Source organism: Helianthus annuus, chromosome 10 (assembly GCF_002127325.2).
Source record: "Helianthus annuus cultivar XRQ/B chromosome 10, HanXRQr2.0-SUNRISE, whole genome shotgun sequence".
NCBI lineage: Eukaryota > Viridiplantae > Streptophyta > Magnoliopsida > Asterales > Asteraceae > Helianthus > Helianthus annuus.
In genome coordinates, this window is record NC_035442.2 from 87,941,597 (window position 1) to 87,963,994 (window position 22,398).

The 22,398-nt window shown below is 37.9% G+C and overlaps 1 protein-coding gene across 1 annotated transcript; it reads left to right on the plus strand.

The window, feature by feature from the left end:
* The first annotated feature begins 10,807 nt into the window (after nucleotides 1-10,807).
* LOC110881940 (QWRF motif-containing protein 3) lies at nucleotides 10,808-22,068 on the plus strand. Its single transcript, XM_035978235.1, has 5 exons — nucleotides 10,808-11,309; nucleotides 11,864-12,405; nucleotides 19,840-19,959; nucleotides 21,698-21,814; nucleotides 22,063-22,068. The coding sequence occupies exons 1-5, from the start codon at nucleotides 10,925-10,927 to the stop codon at nucleotides 22,066-22,068; spliced, it is 1,170 nt and encodes a 389-aa protein (XP_035834128.1). The 5' UTR covers nucleotides 10,808-10,924.
* Nucleotides 22,069-22,398: the final 330 nt, after the last annotated feature.

The window sequence follows — 22,398 nt, forward strand, 5'->3', positions numbered from 1 at the left end:
AGTCCTTACAGGTGATTCTTCCGTGAAAAGCCTGGTTCGTAAACCAAGGATCTGCACGTCGCAAGCTTGCTGAGCTTTCAAACTGTAACACCCCGTGTTTCGAAAGTCAAAGTCAAGATTTAAGTCAAAGGAAGAAAAGATTGCTAATTGTAATCTGTCTCTCCTTGCTCAATTCCTGTTTTGACTTCTTTGACTCATAGTTAGTCTATTTTACGATTAACGTTAGTTGTATTATGTGGAGTAATTAAGTATAATCGCAGTAATCGAGGTATGTTTACCGCTACAAATCGCTTTACAACTGTGGATAATAGGAAGTAACAATGTGATAAAGTCAACTAAACGCTAATCAATCTAAACTAGTCAACATCGCGCTCGCAACTCGAACTACGCAAATTTGTTATTGTTATACATGTGTTGTGCCTTATGTGTTACTTGTGCATGTTTATTTACGTTATGTGTAGCACAATCAATCGAAACGCAATCGAACTCAATCGCAATCGAATCGCAAACGCTAAACGAATATGAAATGAGGATGCTTGTATATAGAGATAGTATGATAATTGGTGGCGAAAAGACAGTGCAAGATATAAGTAGTTGGGATTAAAAGTAATTTGACTAGGAAACTCTATCGCACCGCAACGCTCGCAATCAAAATCGAAACAGCAAAACTCGTCGCACCGAACACTCGAACCGGGCGACCGATCGATCAGGCAACCAGCCGATCGACCAGCCGTCCGCTCGGATTGCCGTCTGATCGGACAGGCTGTCCGATCGAGTTGCCTGGCCGATCGGCCAACCCTTTCCTCTTTTGGAACTCTATAAATACCCCTGTCACATTCATACTTTCTAATTTTGGAAACGCTCTGACCGACCAGCTCGTGCTCCTCACCTTTTCTCAGATTTCTCATGATTCCGATAAGATCTCGTCCTAAATCTTGTACTTTCTTGATCTACATGCAGTCCTACACCTTTCTATCTTTTGAATCTAAACTTTTAACCGTGAAATCACGAAGATTCAAGGTGTTCTAGGATGATGTCATCATGTGTTCTTGAAGAACTTCATGTTTTGGCCTCAATCCACCAAGAACAACATAGATCTAAACGATTTCCACATAAACTGTTGGTGCACTACATCTGTTGACTTCGTCTTGGATCGAGTCTTAATCTTAGAGTGTTAGATCAGGGCACGTTATTCGAGAAAACAGGAGAATATATGAGTGTTAGTATTAGGTTTCGCTTGTATGGTCTTATAAGAAGGTTTCGCTTGTAGTGACTTTGATAGGTTCGTTTCAATGTCAGTTGAAGGTTCCGCTTGAACGACATGTATGTTCAAGCGAAACCTCAACACATATAAATAGCAGTTAAAGCGAAACATTTGTAACAGGTGTGTAACTCGTACCGAAGTGCTGCCGGATCGAGATTTGAATGTACACTGTCAGAAATCAATGCATAGAGAAGTTTAAAGTGATTTGCTAGCTGTTTCTAAGTCAAATACTTATTTTCCGCATCTGTATTTGATAGAATTTCCTCTGAACGACTCGTTCGGGTCGAGACACGATCCTACAATTGGTATCAGAGCTTCAGGAGGAGGAGTTCTGCAGAGAATAGCTGAAATTTGTCAAGATTTCTTACTTCTACACCTTCTTTCTTCAGTTCAGAAATTTTCAACGGTCAAAATCATCTCAAAATTTCAAGGATTGTGCACAACAGTATATAGACAAACCCTGAAAAGTTTGATGTTAAAATTCACATTAAAAATGGGTAAAAAGTGCTCGAGAATAGATTCCGCTTATTCGGTCATTTCGTAGTTTCGCTTGAGTGTACTAAGTAGTTTCGCTTATTGTTACATTTGTTAAAGAGGTTCCGCTTCAAAGTTCAGTGATTTCGCTTCACAGTTCCGCTTCACAGAAAGTTCCAATTCAAAGTTTCGCTTCAAAGATACTTTCGCTTCAATGTTCCGCTTCAAAGACCATTGAGGTTTCGCTTGTTTGTGCAAACACTGGTTCCGCTTGTTTGTACCTTGTGTTTCGCTTCAGTGTACATCTGTATTAGTGGTTCCGCTTTAAGGGCTGTTGTGAGAATTTTGTAAAAATTTGAAAATGGACGAAGAATTTTTTTAACGCATTTGCTACTCCGGTTACACCGATCACATTTGCACAGAATACAATGCTAGAGAATGAAACGGGTACAATGCAAAAACCACCCAAACTCATGAACATAGAAGAATTTAAAGGTTGGGAAGGTCGTTTTGAGAATTGGGTACAAGCTAATTACCTAGACGCTTGGGAATGTGTTGAGACCAAATATGTTCGACCGATGAATGATGATGAAGAGCCTGTTCTGATAAAAGATCTAAGTGCTGATGCTAGAAAGAAATACAAAGATGAGAAAATGATGCTGAGTCTTCTTCAACAAGCAGTGAAAGAGGATATTATGGTGCTTTTGCAACATAATGGAACTTCATATTCGATTTGGAAAGCTTTAAGGTCAAAGTTTCGTGGTAGTGAAGAAATGGTCAAAAGCAAGAAATCGCTTCTAAAGAAAGAATTCGATCTGTTTCGCGGGTTAAAGAATGAAAGTACAAGAGAGATTCGAAAGATACTGCAATTTGCTTGCTAACATGAAGAGATTGAATATTGAGAAAGACAATGAAGAATTGATCGAAAAACTTGCTGATGCTTTGCCTTATGAAACTTGGGGCACATATCTTATGATGTTAAGAAACAAGAAAGGTTTTAGCAATTTGACACTCAGCAAGTTCATTGAAAAGATCGAAGCTCAAGAAATGGAACAATGAAAAGTTATTCGAATGAAAGATTTTGATGGTGAACAGGATATCGGATTATACTATAAAGCTGGGGTAAATGAGAAATCATCAAATCTATCTCCGAAAATTGAAACTGCCTACAGTGTCAAGAATTCATCTGAAAGTTCATCTAAAGGATCAAGCAGCAAAACAAGTTTTACTTCATTTTCGTCTTTTGATCCAAACATTTCAGCAATGAAAAATGGGAAGAAACTCCAGTGCAATATTGTATTAAATCTTGAAAATGATCAAGATTATTCTGAGGAAGTTGCTAAAAACCAAATGTCTTTATTAGGAATGGTTTTGGAATCTTACAGTTGTTTTGTTGCAGGTCGTATCGGGAATCCAATGCTAACCAAGGAAGACTACGACCAGATAGATGCTGAAGAGATGGAGCTGATGGACATAAAGTGGTGTTTGGCTAGCGTGTTACGGAGAGCTGAGAAATTCAAGCAGATCACGGGGAGAGATGATCTTCGTGAGGCAAATATTTCTACTTTAGGTTTCGATAAATCTAAAGTCACTTGTTTTCAGTGCAGGGAAAAGGACACTTCAAAAGGGAGTGCACTAATCGCCAAGCAAGTGGAGCTCAGAACCCGTTCAATAACAACAATGATTACTACAGAAAAGCCATCTATCATTAGGTTGCTCAATCACCATCACAACAACATCAACATCAAGCACAAACTGCACATGGAAGACCAATAATTGAGGATTTTGGAAAGAAAGCATGTGTGGTTAATCCAGATGAAAAGAAGTCATTCAATTGGGATAATTATATTCCAGATAATGCAAAAGCTTGTTTGATTGATCAAGAAGATGAAAAGTTACCAGAGGGTTTCAGCTGGGAAAATTTTACTTGGGATGATTATATTCCAGATCAAAATAGAGCTTACACTGCTTTCATGGCAAAGGTTGAAGATGATAGTGATGATGATACTGAGTATTGGGCAAGAAAATTCAAAGCTGATATGAAGTTGCTTGCTGAAAGTGATAGTGATGATGATAAAGCCAAGAAGAAAAAGAAAAAGATCAAGACACCAGTGAGCAGTGATGATGAGAATGTTCCATTGATAAGAAGGCAAAAGATGAAAGAAGTTCCTAAATTCAAGGTTGAGGAAGAAGTTGATGCGAAAAAGATTCCAGTGAAGTGTGAAAATTGTGAAGCTATAAAGAAGCAGAACAGCACACTGATTTACAACTTGAACAGTTTGAAGGAATCTTACGATGTGCTGAACAAAGCAATGAACCAATACAACCAAACGAGTGAAGAACAAGCAACAGCAATGAAGACACTTCAGGGAGCTTTCATGATAAAACAGAAAGTTGTGAACAATTACATTGAGAAGTGTGCTGCTTTGGAACAAAAGCTTGAGCTGCAAAGAATTGAAACTGAAAGAGTCAACCGTTTGTTAAAAAGTTACTCATGTACTTCTTATGTCATTGACAGGATTTATCCGACGGTTGAAAGTATGAAGGCATGGGAAGATGATGAGATAACTGAAGAAAAGGAAGCTGAAAAAGTTGCTGATGAAAAGACTTTGGAAAAGAAGAAGGATGACATGAAGAAAAAGACTGACAAGAAAGATTCTGGTAAGAAACAAGGTGCCAGTTATAACAAGTGTCCACCCCCGCTGGAAAATGGATACTTGCCAAGATACCCAAACGATGAAAGAGTCAAAAAGGCAACAAATTTACAGTGGGAGTCGGAGTCGTCAGTCAATCTACCAGATAGTATTGATGTGGTGTTTACATCGTCTGACACTGATCAACAGTCTCAATTGATGAAGAAAGTCGTGGATCATGTGTTAGAAAATGATGAAATAGAGGAGTCAAAGTCGGAGTTCGCGTCAGAGTTAAAGTCTGAGTCACGCACTCCGTGTCAAACAGAAAAACAGGGAAAAATAGTCTATGACAAAAAATTCCTGTTATCAAAATCTAATTTGGATGATGGATTGTTTAAAGTTGCCTACACTTTGAATGATTCTGACAAATTATATTCTGATGAGGAATTTCCAATAAGAGGTGTCAAAACTGAATTGATAAACAAGGTTTTTAAACTCACAGAAATTAATATTTCTGAAATAAAAGACTTATGTCTTAATGAAAAACCAAGACATTACACCTCAAGAATACAACAAAGATTAAACAAGAAAAAGAATTATAGTTCTGGTTCAGGTTTCCAAAAGAAATCAAACCATAACGGTAATTTCAAAAAGAAAGGTTTAGGTTTTATTCCTACAGAAAAATGAAAAATATATTCGTGATTTTAAATCAAAAATGTCATTTGTTTCAGGAACATCAACTGATGAAGAAGAAAAGACAAGTTTCTGGAGGGAATCAAATAGTGAGTTCCTTGTGAAGAAGCAAGACGAACAGAAGAGAGATACAAGAACTTGTTTCCGATGCAACACTGTTGGTCATATTGCAAAAGATTGTTCTAATGCAATACAATCAAAACAGAGAGTATTTCGCAATCTCAAAGAGAAAGTGATTGAGTTCGAACCACCAATTGATAGAGAAAAATTGTTTAAAAATTCTAAATTTGAAATTGGTGAGTGTTCGAACAATTTTTACAAGAAGAGAGCTAAATCTGACAACCAGAAATGGGTTGTTAAGATGGTTGGTGAAAGCTCCAGCGATGATTCTGATAGATCAACATCAGAGGAGCTATCTTCGGGCGATGAAACTGATTCCACAAAGTCAGTTGAGCCACAAGTTGTTTCAATTTGTGAAGCTGTTTTAAAATATGAAAAATCAGTTCCGATTATGAATGATGAGGAATTTCCATCGCTTCGGGCTGAGAATTATAAAAAGAAAATTGGTAAAACTGAAATTTCTAACCAATTTTATAATGATAAACAGGAATTTGATGCTGAGAAGGTCTTTAACCCCAAGGTAAAACATATCTTTGGCAAGATGATTGATCGAAAAGTCAAAGGGGTTAAAGAATTTTATGAAAAGAAAACAAAGAAAGAAAAAGTTGAACCATCCCTGGTTTGTGACTGGGATGGTACATATTATGAACAGTAAGTCTCAGGAATTGCCGGAGCTCCCAGGTTGGTAAGAGTGGAGCATGAATCGGCATCTTTCTTAAGTTTTATTCGGTAATGTCAATCATTCAAACGGTAAAAAGGTTTGTTTATGTTTGTTGATTATAATTACAAGTGATTAGATGATTTGATTGCATATGGTAAATCAAGGACATTAATTTGTACTTGTATTTTCCTAAATCTGGTTGGAAGACAAGATGATGAACCACATCCCCGAACATTTGTTTGATAAATCTACAAGTGGTAAAATCAATCAAACTTATTTTCCGGAAAAACCATTTTGATTAAAATAAACTTAAGTGTTTTGAAATCTAAATGGGAAAATAGTTTGTTGATAGGGGGAGTTCTGATTGTTTATGCGCTAGTGAATGGCGAATTGATGTAATTTCATATCGGTTGTCATGTTTCTGTACAGTTTGTTTTCATATTTTCGTTAATGTGTTTGCATTTTAGAGGGAGTAGAAAATTCTCAGAAAATCCAAAAACATTAGAAAATTTGAAAAAACCAAAAATATGATAAAACTGAAAACTGAGTTTTTGTTGCATAAAAGAGGAAATGATAGTACATCAGTGAACTGTCACAACATGCTAAAGAAATGTAAAGACAAAATGTGATAAACAATCTTACTGCAGATGTGTCAGTAGGTTTTCGCACATTTAGTAAATTGAAACGAGATATAAACCTAAATTCAAACTTGCTTGATTCGTGGGTAACTATTCTTGAATATATGGGTAACCCCCGAAATCTTGTTTGAAAGGTCCCGTATTCTGAGATACTAGGTCTTTATGCTCAGTGATATCTGGGGTATTATCCCGGGACTTCTGCTGTATGGAAGTACTGACCTAGTCCCCGGATAATGCTTTCTGCAAAAGCTTTGAAACATAAGCATCGCCCTCAGCAAGCTGATGAAACAATAAAATTGATAGTCGCTGCTGTTGTAATCAAAAGATCCTCTAAAGGGGACCCACCTAAAGTCGAAGCCGTCATCTCTCTGCGTATACGGAAGTATCGACCTGAGCTCTCACGGCTCTCGCACATAACCCCTGTACAGATATCATCTGTGGTATATTCACATGTAAGACTGAATATTGGGATCTGGATACAGGAGTATATTCGAGTGGAGTGATACACAATTAAGTTTAAGTTCCTAAAACATTAATATCGTATCTCGAATCGATTGAAATTTGTGTGAAAATTTAAAGTGGACCAATATACTGACAATCTAGGTAAATTGTTTAGACCTGAGAATGTTTAAAGCTTAACGGTGTTAGTGATTTGTCTCAAAACTGATATGATCCTCTTGCACAAACTCGCAAAAATATCGTCTGTAAATAGTTCATTTCTGCATTTACTTTCTTTCAGAAAATTCAAAAAGATTTTTGGTGTGTTTTAGCATAAATTTTGAAAAAGTCAAAAAGATTTTCGACAACTGATATTGAAAAGCTGATTTTCAAAATTCTAAGTGCTAAACATGATGAACAATTGGTTTAGGAGATTGTGTTTGTTTTGATAAGAAACAGGTTACAGTTCCAAGTGGTTCATCAGAATCCTGTTAGTTGATATGTTAGTGATATTTTATTTGAGTAAATGATTGTCATAAATCTTATGTTTGTGGTAGAGTTTTATGCAGGAAAAGTCATTATTTGAGGGAGAGTGAATGTTGGAGCTGAGAAACTTAAAAGATGTCAATATCAAAATGAAGGAGTTTGTTAGTGATAAAGGAGAGAAAGAGATGAAGATAGAAAGAGAGAAGCCCAGAGGCTGATCAAGACTGAAGATGTGAAGACACAACATTGTCGTGACTCGATGGACGACTTCGTCAACATCTGAGGGGGAGTCTGTTGGTGCACTACATCTGTTGACTTCGTCTTGGATCGAGTCTTAATCTTAGAGTGTTAGATCAGGGCACGTTATTCGAGAAAATAGGAGAATATATGAGTGTTAGTATTAGGTTTCGCTTGTATGGTCTTATAAGAAGGTTTCGCTTGTAGTGACTTTGATAGGTTCGTTTCAATGTCAGTTGAAGGTTCCGCTTGAACGACATGTATGTTCAAGCGAAACCTCAACACATATAAATAGCAGTTAAAGCGAAACATTTGTAACAGGTGTGTAACTCGTACCGAAGTCCTGTCGGATCGAGATTTGAATGTACACTGTCAGAAATCAATGCATAGAGAAGTTTAAAGTGATTTGCTAGCTGTTTCTAAGTCAAATACTTATTTTCCGCATCTGTATTTGATAGAATTTCCTCTGAACGACTCGTTCGGGTCGAGACACGATCCTACATAAACTAACAAAGATCTTTCGTAGATCTAAACATATTCACAAAGAAAAGGATTGAAAGATGGTTATCCAACTTTCTTTCAACTCTTTTACACTCAATGCACTCAAAACCGATAGAAGCAGAGCTTGTGCCGACATACTACTCATTCTTGTGGATGTGTGGCTCAAGATCTGGATTTTATCCACGAGGTTCACCGATTTCGGGTTAGACATGGAACCCGCCACGAAAAGTTAACTGACTGGATTTGGATGATTCCTGTCCAATCAGGAGCCCCAAGTAGTGACAAGGTTACCGTTGTTATGCACGTTAGCAAAATACCTCGATAAAACGACAAACAATCAAGACAACCAAGTGTGAGACGAACAGGACGACCAGGACGAGGTGCCGTCCGATCGGACTGCTGTCCGAACGGACAGACACCCGAACGACCGGTCAACCGAACGGCTTGCACCTTGGGACCCACACTTAACTATTTTGCCAATCTTTGGAGTTTGAGTGTTGAATGAATCGCTGTCCGATCGGACTACCATCCGGTCGAACTGTTGTCCGTACCATGAAACACTTAAGCTTCCACACTTAAACAATTTTCAACATGTTCAATGCACTAGGAATGCCACCCGATCAAACTGCTGTCCGATCGAGTGACAACCTGCTGTGAACTTGTTCTCACTAAGGTGCCTAGCCGAACGGGATGCCGGCCAATCGAACGACCGTCCGATCGACCGACCTGAAAGGTAGAGACACTTCAATGTTTTCAAATGCTACAACAAAAACTTCAAAAGTCAAACCATCATACACAAACACATCCTTCCCAAAGGAAGAAACAATCCACTCGAACGGCCATCCGACCGGACAGCCGTCCGAACGGACTATCCCTCGCACGGTCAGCTGTCCGATCGGACTACCAACCGATCGACCAGCTGTTCGACCCACCAGCACTTGTTTTCGTTTTACGCGTCACTTATCGTTATGCTATCGAACTATTCAGGCTAATCTTACTCTCAAGCGCTCCATTCAATCCATTCAACCGCTGTGAGTATACTCGATCCCTTTTTGTTTTACGCACTTTTAGGTGTTACGTGCGTTACTTATACAAATCACAATCGAACACACTACGCAATACTTTAAACGCTAACCGTTACCGCATGTTATACGTGACTTAATGAATGCTTATTTGTTATGTTTACACATGGAATGCTGTCTACCTACCTTAACGACGATAGTACTATAGTTTGGACTCAGCACCCGTTCACATGGGGGTTGTTAAGAACAATTACTTGCATGGATTACAGTGGTGATCATGTATTGCGAACTGCCTTGGGCAGTCAACCTGCTGTCATTGGTATCGATAGGTTCATGTCGATAACTAACATGCTTCGTTTTCCTATGTGTACGTGCTGGTTATGCGTAAACTATTTTGAACCCTATATGTTATTATCAAACTTGTATACTCGCCTTTACACTATGTGTATTGACTTTATTTTTAACGTATGCGACAGGTGTTTAGGATGCTTATCTGCTAGGAAAGCGAGGCTAGAATAAGGTCCTAGATGCCAATAAATAGTTGTCTGTACAAATGAAATCTGAGTTGTTGGAACAGAACTATTTGCCTAGAATTTTGTATGTAATAATTGTACTATCTTTTATGACATGGTATGGGACATGTTGTTTTAAGTAATTGATAAATATAATTGTTATGGAAACTTCTGGACAATCTGTTTCGCTCAGTGTCACGCCCCGATGTTTCCGCCATCGGTTGGGGTGTGACACAAACGTCTCAAGAGACTAGCATTTTTAGTGAGGAACTCTGCATCGAAATCCAACGCAGGTGGAGTTGGCATCATTATAAATGGCAATGATGTTCCTGGTCCCGAACTCAAAGGAGCTGAAACCATGATCGTAGTATTCGTAAGAGCTGTAGCTTGTGAGCTGACAGTAGATCCCAGATTCACAGAACCTTGGGCCACCATAAATCAGATGATTTTTTGCTCAAGAAGTTCAACTAGTGAAAGACTATGAGCGTTTAATCGGATGGCGCCAATTGAAGATCCAAAAGGTGGCCGGACACTGTAAACCACGTTTAGACCTTGTTAAGAACATGAGGATCCGAACCTTCACAATGAGCAAACCGTTAGGCTCGTCGGAGAGGTGGTAGGGCCACTATGCGACCACCCTCCGACGTGAGGATAAGTATTTGCTAGAGAGAGAAAGTAAGGACGAATGTTCAGAAAATTGTACTTGTGGTGTACTTGACGGGGGTATTTATATTAGTCAACTTGATGACGTCATTCGGTAGGACGCACCTTTTGATGTTGCGTCCGTTTGTGGTTGAGGGATGAAGCTTTTTGTGATATGTGTCCTTTATGTTTCGATCCGGCCCTCTTGAAAAAGGTCCGGTCTCGACTATGTATCTTCAATCACCAATCTAGGCATCAAAATAAATGACCAAATGGAAGCACTTCATATATTTAAAAACCATAATGTGGCACTTGAAAACTTAACTTTCATTTTCTTTGACTTCGTCTCTTCAACCTGTAAATTATGATATAACCCTTAACAAACTTTTCATATCTTGAAGAAGTTTTTTAAATTCAAAGTTTTATTTTTGTCTGAAATAAGCTTCTATAGTTTTTTTATAAAACAAGAAAAGGAAATCTTTAAAAGTAATTAACTTCCTGTGCAGGCCGCCGGCACCATATATCTTATTTAGCCAACAGTTTCCAACGGAATGTTTGTTCTCCATCTCTCTCTCTCTCTCTCTCTCTCTCTCTCTCTACATTATGATATCCGGTAAACATACGTTCAAGTCGATCTCCGTCACGGAATCACCACCGTCCCCCAACCACAATGTCTCCCATGACGTCAAACCAAGATCATCTTTTAGAAACACCAGGTTGCTTCGTGGAGTTTGGCCTTCTTCCTCTCCTAACTTATCGAAACCAGACAATCAACCCACGCTAGCGGATTACCTTGGAAGCGATCATAGAAAGGGTTCATCGTTTCTTAGGAAGCAAACCAGTTGTTCAGAATTTGAACGGTTTGAGCGTAAGGAAAACAAGTTGAAGGAGAATCGGAAGCCGGTTACTGGAGGTGGGTCGATGAGGTACACCGGAAAATCATCCACTTCTTTTTCCTCGTCCGGTGATGGAACCATGGAGGAGTTAGGTAATCATCAAATCAAATCAAATAAAATTAAAAGAAATATATTTTTACTTTTACATGAATGCATCGATCAAGTGGGGTATGCACTCCGGTGATGTAGGAGTTAGGTAATCATCAACTAAAAACAAAAGCAAACTATTCTACTTTTACATGAATGGGGTCGTGTTGTATGCACGGGTTGAACCCGACACCAACTTATACATTTTACACAACACAAACATGAAAAAAAAAATACAAGAATAGTTTAAGTTGTTTCACAACGCACATTTAAAACATAACTATTTGGGTTAATATCTATCCTGGAGGTGAATGGTAAAAATCTTATAAGGTACGGGCATATGAGTATATAAGAGTAAGTTAATATGTCGTTAAAAAAACAAGTATCTTGACGTCAGCATGTGAACTTGCCGCCGGGTTGAGACAAATGACATGTATAGTTAAACGTTTTCTCCTTAGTTTGACGTGAAAGTGACCCTAACCTTTGAACCTCGTTTTAGATTCATGTCGTGTTATGTTAGAAATTCATACCCTAGTATAAAATGTATGTTTACGCGCAGCTATAATGCCTGGAAGATTGTCGGTGGACGAAAAGGAACTTCGCCGGAGAACATACTCCCGAATGAAATCGGGTTCCTTCTCTGACGACTCTGAGTGCAGTGATATGGGCTCTCCGTTCATCACAGACAGAAACTCTCTGGCATCATACATGGCCTCAACAATAAGCTCAAGAAAATCTATATCCAGTTCACCAACAAAATCCACCATCATCAAGAACGCGATGAAGAAAGCGAATGCATTATCATTGTCATCGAAATGGGGTTCATCACCGGGCCGACCTGAATCGCCCAACTCTCCACTTTCGAGCTTTAAGCCTCCAACAAGTCCATCTAGAACGGCTAAACGGAATATTCTGCATATGGGTCTTGATTTGATCAAGATGAAGAAAAACGGGTCGGGTTGTTTGTCACCTCTTGGGGCGGGTGTGATTATGGTGGAGAACGTTCATCAGTTCAGAATGATGCATGGAAGTTGGATGCAGTGGAGATATGCCAATGCTAGAGCAAATGTTATTAATGAAACATTAGATAACAAAGCTAAGGTACGCTTAAACTTTTGCTTCTTGAGGGGTGAATTGGTAAAACTAGGGTTGTTCACCATCCGTTTGATAGGTAAAACTGGGTCAAAACGTTAATACAGTTTTGGATTTTTTGTAAATTATATTTCCAAATTTTTAGTTTTATTAGTATTTTCTAAATAATAAAGATGGTTTATTAATATTACACACATAGGTAAGTGCATATTTCTAAAGTGATATACTACATATAAAAAAGTTAAATTCGGCATGCTCGTTTTACACAACCGATTTTAAAACGTAAAGTTAAATCCATTGTTTCAATCTATGGACTTATTGCCATAAATCCCAATCATGTTTAACCTATCAATTTACTTTACTTGAACGTATCGATTAGGCTACTCGGTATGGGAGATGGTAGTCCTTGTAGAATGACTCTCCACTTTAACGTCACGTCATACTTCTTAGAGGATGCCCCTCCAATTATGGAACCAAGGAAATGTAGGATTAGCCTACCCCACCTAATAATTTATTTATTTTTTAATTTTGGCAAATTAAATATGCAACATATATATATATATATATATATACATATATATAACTAAAATTAATCTTAAAAAAATAAGAAGACACGCTTATATTTTTATAAAAGTATGATGGTGTATAAAAAATGAGAGAGATTGGAAAGATTTGGGGTAAAAATAGGAGAATAAAGGGTGTATATTTATAAAGTGGGATTAAAAAAATATTTTTTTTATAACGACTATGAATCAAACGGTCAACTTTTTTGTCATTTAGTGCCTTTCCTCATCGTCTGGGGTGGGACGATTACGACGACGACGCTAAGGGGGAAATGGTGTTGAGGCTCGGTGACGGGCCAGGACGGGTCAAGCCGAGCCCCACACCGAATGACCTTGGTTTCATCAGTTTACGCACACCCTTAGGTTAAACTTAACCATTTTCATTTTGTTTCACTTTTAAAAATCGATACTAAAATATTGAATGTTTTCAAAAGTTTATAAGTTTTGTTAGAGAAAAATACCCCGATAGTTCTTGTGGTTTGCTCCTTTTTCATTTATAGTCCATACATTAAAATTACTTCTATAGTACACAACTTTTGCACATTCGTTATTGATAGTCTCTGAACCGAATGAAGGTTACCTTTTTTTTGGTAAAGGGTTACCCCGGTAAATTTTATAAATCACAAACAAAAAAGAACAGGGTGTGCCAAGACACTGACACACACAACTAGTCTAGACAAACCAAGACTAGAAAACCAACAAACACAACCAACGACAGAAACGTACAACCAGAAACAACTCAAGACCTAGCCAAACAACACCCTAGCTCATAACAAACAACGGAAACAAAAATAAAGACTCTAGCACGGTTCACAATCCAAATTCTTCATCGAGATCTGCCAAGTATCCAAAATCTTGCGGTGCTTCAAGTCCCTGCCAACTTTAAATCCCATTAGCTTCAGCCGAACCGTACTGATGATAACATGAGAAAGCATATCAGGAGTACGTTGAACACGAGAAAATAACCGGTTGTTCCTCTCTTGCCATACATAGTATGTAGAAGCCACAATAAGGATTTTACAAACAATCCGGTCAAGAAGACGAGAATTTGCATTTTGTACCATCCACCGCATAATCGAGGACCATGTGTTGTTGACACTTCCCATGTTAACCATTTTCCTTACTGATTCCCAAACTTTAGAAGCAAAGGAGCATTGAAAGAAAAGGTGGTCTCTAGAATCCCGATCATAACTACAAAGAGGACAACACATAAGAATAAGATTTGTAGCACTGCCCGCTTCCCAAGTAACCATCCTATCTTGTGTCTTTAGCTTGTTGTTTATCACTAACCAAAGATGGAAGGAATGCCGAGGAATGCATTGACTGAACCAAACCGAATCGGCCCAAGCAACCCTGTCACCCCTTTGACGAAGAGTATTCCAAGCTTCCCAAGACCGAAAGTGATGAAGGTTCCCATCGAGATCTTTCCAGCGACATCGATCAGCCATATCGACTAAAGGTTGAGGGGGAGCAATATTTATAAGGACCGGAAATAAATTAAACCAAGCTTGAGGCCATTTCCATTGGCCGACATCATTTATAAGATCCGCAACAGTGGAACTAAGGTTAAATCCCGCATTAGCTATAGTCCGAGGAGTAATAAAGAGACGGAGAGGACTACAAGAACACCAGTTATCACTCCAAGCATTCGTTTGCTGACCGCTCTGAATAGACATCCAAACATAAGGCCGTATGTGATCACGAATAGCAAGAATATTTCTCCATCCCCAGCTTGCACTACCACGCTTTTTCACCTCCCAAAAATTAGTGCCTTTTAATTTGTAGGAATGGATCTATTGGACCCATAGAGAAGGGCGATTATTGATAATACTCCACACATGAGTTGATATTAACGCAACGTTAACATCCTTAACACTACGGATGCCCAAACCCCCTTCATCTTTCGGCAAACAAACATTGGACCAAGCAACTTTAGACCGAACACTCCCCTGGGCACCACCATTCCATAGAAAACGACGCATACTCTTTTCAAGCTCCTTTACAATACGAACCGGAAGCATAAAAACAGACGCCCAATATGTGTACATAGAAGCCAGAACCGAATTAATCAGTTGAAGTCTTCCTGCAAATGACAAGGATCTAGACATCCAGTTATCAATGCGACGGTGAACTCGCTCGACAAGGACTTTACAGTCTCTATATGTAAGACGACAAGAGATCAAAGGAACTCCAAAGTAACGGACCGGTAAGGCACCCTCCTGAAAAGGCATTAACCCGAGGATCTGAGTCTTAACAAGATTAGGAACATTGCAAAAGAAAATTGTACTTTTAGGTGCACTAGGGACCAAACCCGAGATCTTCGTAAAACTTTCTAAAGCATCCCTTAAGACTTTGACCGAAAGGCTATCGCCATGAGCAAAGATGAAGAGATCATCCGCAAAAGAAACATTAATGATCTTTTACTTAGCACATTGAGAGTGAAATTTGAAAGATGTATCGATTCTCGCCACGTGTTGAAGGAGAAGGGACAAGATTTCCATGACTAGAGTAAACAAATACGGGGACAAAGGGTCCCCCTGTCTAAGACCCTGCTTCCCATAGAAGAACCCGTGAATGTCGCCATTAATGCAAAGAGAATACGACACCGTGGAGACACAAGTCATAATCCACTTAACCATTTTCCGATGAAACCCAAAGCGCAATAAAACAGCTTCAAGGAAGGACCAGTTAACTGTATCATAAGCCTTCTGAATGTCAATTTTCAAAGCACATCTAGGAGGCCCTCTATTAGTATGATAGTTATGCATAATTTCTTGCGTGAGAAGAATGTTATTAGATATCTTACGTCCAGGAACGAAAACCGATTGATTTATGCTGACCAAGCCATCCAAACTGCTTTTAATTCTATCCGTGATGATTTTGCTGATGCATTTGAACAGAACATTACAGCAAGAGATCGGTCTATAGTCTAGGACCGTATTGGGAGACTCCTTTTTAGGCACCAACGCGATGATTGTATGATTAATTTGCTTTAGCAATTGGCCATTATCAAAGAAAGCAAGTACTGCATCAGTAACTTCATCACCTACGGTATCCCAAGCATGTTTAAAGAAAGCTGATGTGAATCCATGAGGCCCCGGAGCCTTGTTTTCCCCGATGCTAAACATAGCTTTTTTTACCTCCTCTCTAGTCACCGCGCGAACCATATGATTGGCAGAATCACTAGTTAGAGTATTAATAAACGAGTCATTAATATCAAGCGTGTCAACTAGATCCTCCGTACCCAAAAATTCCGCATAGTGAGCTACAAGGGCAGCTGGAACATCTTCGCCCTCAAACTGATTACCTTGGGTATCTTTTATACACGAAATTTTACTTCTGGCATTTCTGCTTTTCACACACTTGTGAAAATAAGAAGTATTAGCATCACCCGCACTTAGCGAATCTACCTTAGCTTTCTGCTTAAGAAAACATTCCTCATCAAAGGCCGCAACTTGAAATTCTCGAAGACACAAAGATTGCGAATCACGAAGACACGTATCCGACGGATTAGCATCGATTTGCTGCTGAATCTGATCTAGTTGTTTCCGTAAAGAAGATACTCTTTCATGAAGATTACCCTGCTTAAAAAGGATCTTACGAAACACTGGCTTAAGATTTTTCATTTTCTTCACAACCGAAAACATGGCATGACCCAGAATATCCTTGGACCATTCGGTAACTACAGCTTGCTTAAACTCCGGTTTAGACGTAATGAAGTTCAGGAATTTAAATGGTCTCGGCTTTGAACGGATAACCGACGACGTTTTAAATACACAAGGAGTGTGATCTGAGATACGCGGAGGATGAAAGAACGCAAAACCATCCAGAAACAAAGTAAGGAGATGGACATTACCCATAATCCGATCAAGCTTTTTTAAGACACCAATGCCCTCTCTCGGCTTCTGGTTCCAGGTGAAGTGCATGCCATGACAAGGAATATCAAGAAGCTCCGAGTGCTTGACACAATCATAAAACTCTCGCATGCCTATAGAAAGGCTTGATGAACCAAAAGAACAGTCGTCTATATGAAGTGCAACGTTAAAGTCACCAAGTATCACCCACGGCTTGTCACGAGCCAAACTATTATGCTTGCATAGATTATCCCACAGAACACGTCGAGCTTGGTACGTATTCTCCGCATAAACAAAAGAACAAAGGACCACTTTTTCCTCGACCTTAAAACAGATTTGTGTATGAATCACTTGGTCCGATTGGGATAGCACCATAAGGTCCACAATATCCGCATTCCATCCTAGGATAATTCGAGTTCCTCTAGTACACAAACCACCATTAGACGTCCAGCTCCAACTACGGAAAACCTTGCTACAAATTCTGTATAAATTATTCACATGAACATGAGATTCCAACACCGCACAAACACTGAGTTGATTCTCAGCAATAAAAACCCAAACCTCGTTTTGTTTCAGGGGTCGGTTCAAACCCCTAATGTTCCAGGAAGCAATACTACCCATTTAAACCCTTGAGACCGGGAGTGCTTGCCCCCTCAGCGTTTTTCCCATCCGACTTACTAGATATGAACTTAGACATTTCCGTTGGAACCCTTTCAACAAACTCCTCTTCCGATTGAGAATGATCCTAATTCCCAACCTTAGCATGTGGTCCCGGATCATTTTCATTCTCTATATTGACAATACTAGCTTCCCCATCCGTTTTATTTAGAGCTTCAAAAGAGTTTGTTGTTTCCACATTACTTCGGTTAACATAATTCGATTTTTCATTCTTAGTGCCTGACGAACTCGCTCCAACATTAGCTACCTTAGGTTTGTAAATGAACTTTGGTTTCTGTTTCTATGGCATAACTCCCAACCTAGCCGTTTTCTTTTTATCTGTCATAAATCCATCTTCATCAACCACAACTTGCTTTGCTTTATTAATGTTCACATTTTTAGCGCATGTCTGAACATTATGACCAAAAACACAACACTCCGAACAACGTTGAGGCTTCCACTCATATTCTACTTTAATTCTTTCAGTAACATAACCATCCTCATCGAGATTCGGAATAGCAACAGTAATATGGTCTTTAATATCAGTATCCGCATTGATTTCAATTAAAGCCCGAGCAAAACTACTTCGACCCCAATGATCCGAACACATATCAGCAGTATAACCATCTAATCTTTTAGGAGTCCCTAGCTTAGATGCTAACAAGCTCAACCCATCATCCGTATACACTGCTAGAGGAACATTATGCAACTTGACCCAAACCGGAACCGTCTTAATACCCTCTTTCCTAAGACTGACCGAAGGAGACCATATATTCAAGAACAAAGGCACTTTCCTAATCAACCACGGCCCACCTTCTAACACTTTAGACATACCCTCCTTATTGTCAAACTTAAAGAAAAAGAATCCTTCCGAATTCATCATAAGTTTAACAAAACCATATCTAGACCACACATTTATAGCATAATATTCCACCACCGGAAAAGGAAGCCGATTACCCAAAAAAATAACCATACAAAACATTCTCAAATTTCTCCTGGACTTTACGAATTACCGCATGCGGGATGACAAAATCAGCCTCTTGACAAGTTTCGGTCGGTTCCATCCACCTGAAATTCACTTCCCTTTTCGGCTGGGCACTGTTCTTGACCCTGTCCGCATACGAGCTAAGGGTCGGCCTTATGTCATTCGAATCATCCTTACAATCCATGTTAGCTCCCTCTAACTGAACCGGAACAGAAATCTTTTCTAACTCATCAATCACATTGATTACTTTCGGGTTACCACGTCGAGGCAACAAGGGATTACCATCAATGTTGAGAGGCTTACCAAACAAAGACGGCTTCCCTAGTGATTCCGGAATACTCACCGGCTTCAGATCATTAGCACTAATGAATATATCCCCATGCAACTTTTCCGTGAAAGACTGAAACCCTAAATCCTCTAACCCCCGATCCCTATTTCTCTCCATGCACAAGACAAACAAAGACAACCACCTTCAATCAAGAGAATCCGTAACCATGCAGCCAAAGAAAAACACGTAAACCCTAATCCTTCAAACCCTAGCAACAGTTTTCAATCCTTAACCGATTAAAGTAGTGTATCAATCTAGCTAAATTAATCTCAGTTAACCGCGATCAATAACAACTAAATTAATAAGTCAGGATTTCTTACTGAAAGAGAAAGGCGGTGAATGATGAAAATAAGAAAACAAAAACCCTAGTTCAGAATCGGTCACAATTGCTAACAAGTTCGTTATAGAATTTTGAAAGGTCAAAGTTCTAATCACAGACTGTTATACAAAAGATCACAAAGAAGAAGCAAGGGTTTCATGAGGATCCAGAATCGCATGAAACAAAATAAATTATATAAAACAACTAAAATGCCCTTAAATTGACTTCAAAGGGTCAAACCCAATAAATTTGTATAAGCACATTATCATAGTTTCAAATCACGTGATTTATGATATAACAAAATAAATTAATCTCAGACTGTTACCTTTAGTGTTAAGTGGGTGTAAAATAACTAAAATGCTCTTAACGTAAAACAAAATAAATTAATCAACTATTATATATATTATACTTGTGGAACCCTTCCTATAAAAATAAATCATTCTAATAATCAAACGAAAAACACTAGTAGTATTATCATTAAATTTTTCATATACATATTATATTAGTAAGACCAATTACTAGTATTTCATTTGGTGGACGTCTAATAATATTTTATACTCATATTGTGGTGGACGTCTAATAATATTTTATACTCATATTAAGAAAGATATGAAGTACTTTCTACTAAATCTATGATAATTCCATTTAAGTTGACTTCAAAGGGTCAAACCCAATAAATTTGTATAAGCACATTATCATAGTTTCGAATCACGTGATTTATGATATAACGACTACAGAATGATTCATTTCATGCATGGAAAAGTGTCGCGAAGTTGCAACAATCTGTGTTACAAAAGAGATTACAGATGGAGAAAGAGAAGATGGAAATTAAGCTCAACTCGATATTTCATTCTCAAGTGAGTAAATCCAATTCTAAACTGACACTATCGCATTTAACGATTCAGTTTGTATGGCATTAAGCCTGATATATATGAGCTTAGCTCGTCAAATTTAAAAAAGTACATATAACATGGGTCAAGTTATTCTACAAAGGCTTCTAATTGTAAGAAGTGTAAGAAGGATTTATAGAGTGACAAGTGTCCAATAACCTAAAACTAAACCCACTACACCTAACCCCCCCCCCCTCACACCCCCCAAAAACCTAAAAAAATCTAAAAAAAACTAAACACCCACCACCACCCAAAAACCTAAACCCCCACCCCCTCGACAAAAAAAAATTTTTTTTTTTTTTTTTGGTGTGGGTGATGTGGGGGGGGGGGGGGTGTTAGGTTTTTGGTGGTGGTGGATGTTTAAGTTTTTTTTTTTTTTTTTTTTTTTTTTGTGAGGTTTTTTTGTGTAGTGGGTTTTTTTAGGTTATTGGACACTTGTCACTCTATAAATCCTTCTTACACTTCTTACAATTAGGATCCTTTGTATTTGATCCTAATCCCATATAACATGGCTTAACGATTCTGTTTGTATGGTATTAACTTCGATAAAACTTAAGCTCGGCTCATAAACTCAAGGGGGTTGGATCATAGCTCATTTTGAGTTCTATTTAAAAAGCTCGATAAAGCCTGGCTCGTGAATGATTGTATAACTCAAGCTTGGTTCGAGCTCAGCTCGTTTATAATTTATTAATTATTCAATTATTTTTTGTGTATTTCTAAACAATATTTTTATATACGTCTATAATCATATAAATAACATAATATATTATAATAATAGTAATGTGTATATAACAATATTGGTTATGTATTTATATACTTATAGATAATGTTGTATAAATAATATATAGTATATTTAATATAAATATTATATGTGTTTATATTTTATAACCATGACTGGCATGAAACTTATATTTTTTTTTGGAAAAATTACAAGTTTTGTTCTTTATCTATATACCACCTTTCATACGGTGTCCTTTTCAACGAATTTGACAGGTTTTGCCCTTTATAGGGAATTTTGTTGCAAGTTACGTCTTTTAAGCCTAACCCAGTTAAATTTTATTACACACGGGTAATTTAGTCTTTTTACTTATTTAAAGGACAAAACTTGTAATTTATTCTTTAAAAATATATATTCAAAGAATCACTATAAACGTTCTCCAAAGAATCACAAGGTAATAAACATCGGTATAACCGCTAAATAAACGTTCTCCAAAGAATCACAAGGTAATAAACAGAATTCAGCAACAGAATCAACACAACATCACCTTTTGAAACACCCATTTGATGAAGTCCACTGGCCATTGATTTCACCAACCGTTGGAGCTCCGGATACGAGATTGAAAACCCGAATGCAGCGTCAATGAGTTTTTAAAAATATTTTTTAAAGAATAAATTACAAGTTTTGTCCTTTAAATAAGTAAAATGGCTAAATTACCCATGCGTAATAAGATTTACCTGAAAAATTTAACTGGGTTAGGCTTAAAGGACGTAACTTGCAACAAAATTCCCTATAAAGGGTAAAACCTGTCAAAATTCATTGAAAAGAACACTCCCTGAAAAGTGGTATATAGATAAAGGACAAAACTTGTAATTTTTTTATTTTTTTATTAAATTTAGCAATCTGATTTTCATTAACTAACGAGCAGTCAGTCCATTTAGAGTATGTAGGTATCATTATTCATGTAATTATGTGAATATTGTGTAGATGAAAATGTTGGAAGCTTGGAGAGGCATGGAAAGAACACATACATCGGATGTTTCCACGACCAAAGATTGTTTAGAAGCCATTGCTTGCAGGGTCCCCCTTATTGAAGGAGCTAAGGTATTATTCCATATATAAGTTTGCAAGTGTTTTGTGCAATCATTAGTTGTAACTTGTGTTTTGGGAGTATTTCAAAAAAAAACTTGATTTTTTAATTTTAACCCAAGGTTTTTACCTTTTTTCAATTTTAACCCTACATAATTTGTTTTTTTAACTTTAACCCAAAACTTTTCATTATTTGCAATTTAACTTCACAACTTTTGTCACTTATACTTTTTATCTTTCGCAAATTTTCGTTTTCCGTATAGGTCTAATTTTTTCGAGTTAATACGACGCAATGTGCATCTGTGGTTCAATGTTTTTACATCTATTTTTCCATGTTTGACAGGTTCGTCGCAACATGCATATCCTAGGTCGAGTCAGTGTTGGTGGTCGATGACGGTTGTGTAACATTAGTACTATTTGACACCGTTTTACGCTCCGCCGCAACACGGGGTGTGCTTTGGGATGTTTCAAAGAAAAATGGTTATGCATGTAGTTGTCATAACGTTGGCTTTGGGGGTTTTCTAAAAAAAAATTGATTTTTTTTAACTTTTCACCCAAAAGTATTTCATAAATTACTTTTAACCCAAAACTATTTGTTT

Excerpts from the sequence above, each read along its gene's own strand:
- LOC110881940 (XM_035978235.1), top strand. The coding sequence starts at position 10,925 with ATGATATCCGGTAAACATACGTTCAAGTCGATCTCCGTCACGGAATCA. Across the intron at positions 11,310-11,863 it reads TGGAACCATGGAGGAGTTAG|CTATAATGCCTGGAAGATTG; the intron begins GTAATCATCAAA and ends GTTTACGCGCAG. Across the intron at positions 19,960-21,697 it reads ACTCGATATTTCATTCTCAA|ATGAAAATGTTGGAAGCTTG; the intron begins GTGAGTAAATCC and ends AATATTGTGTAG.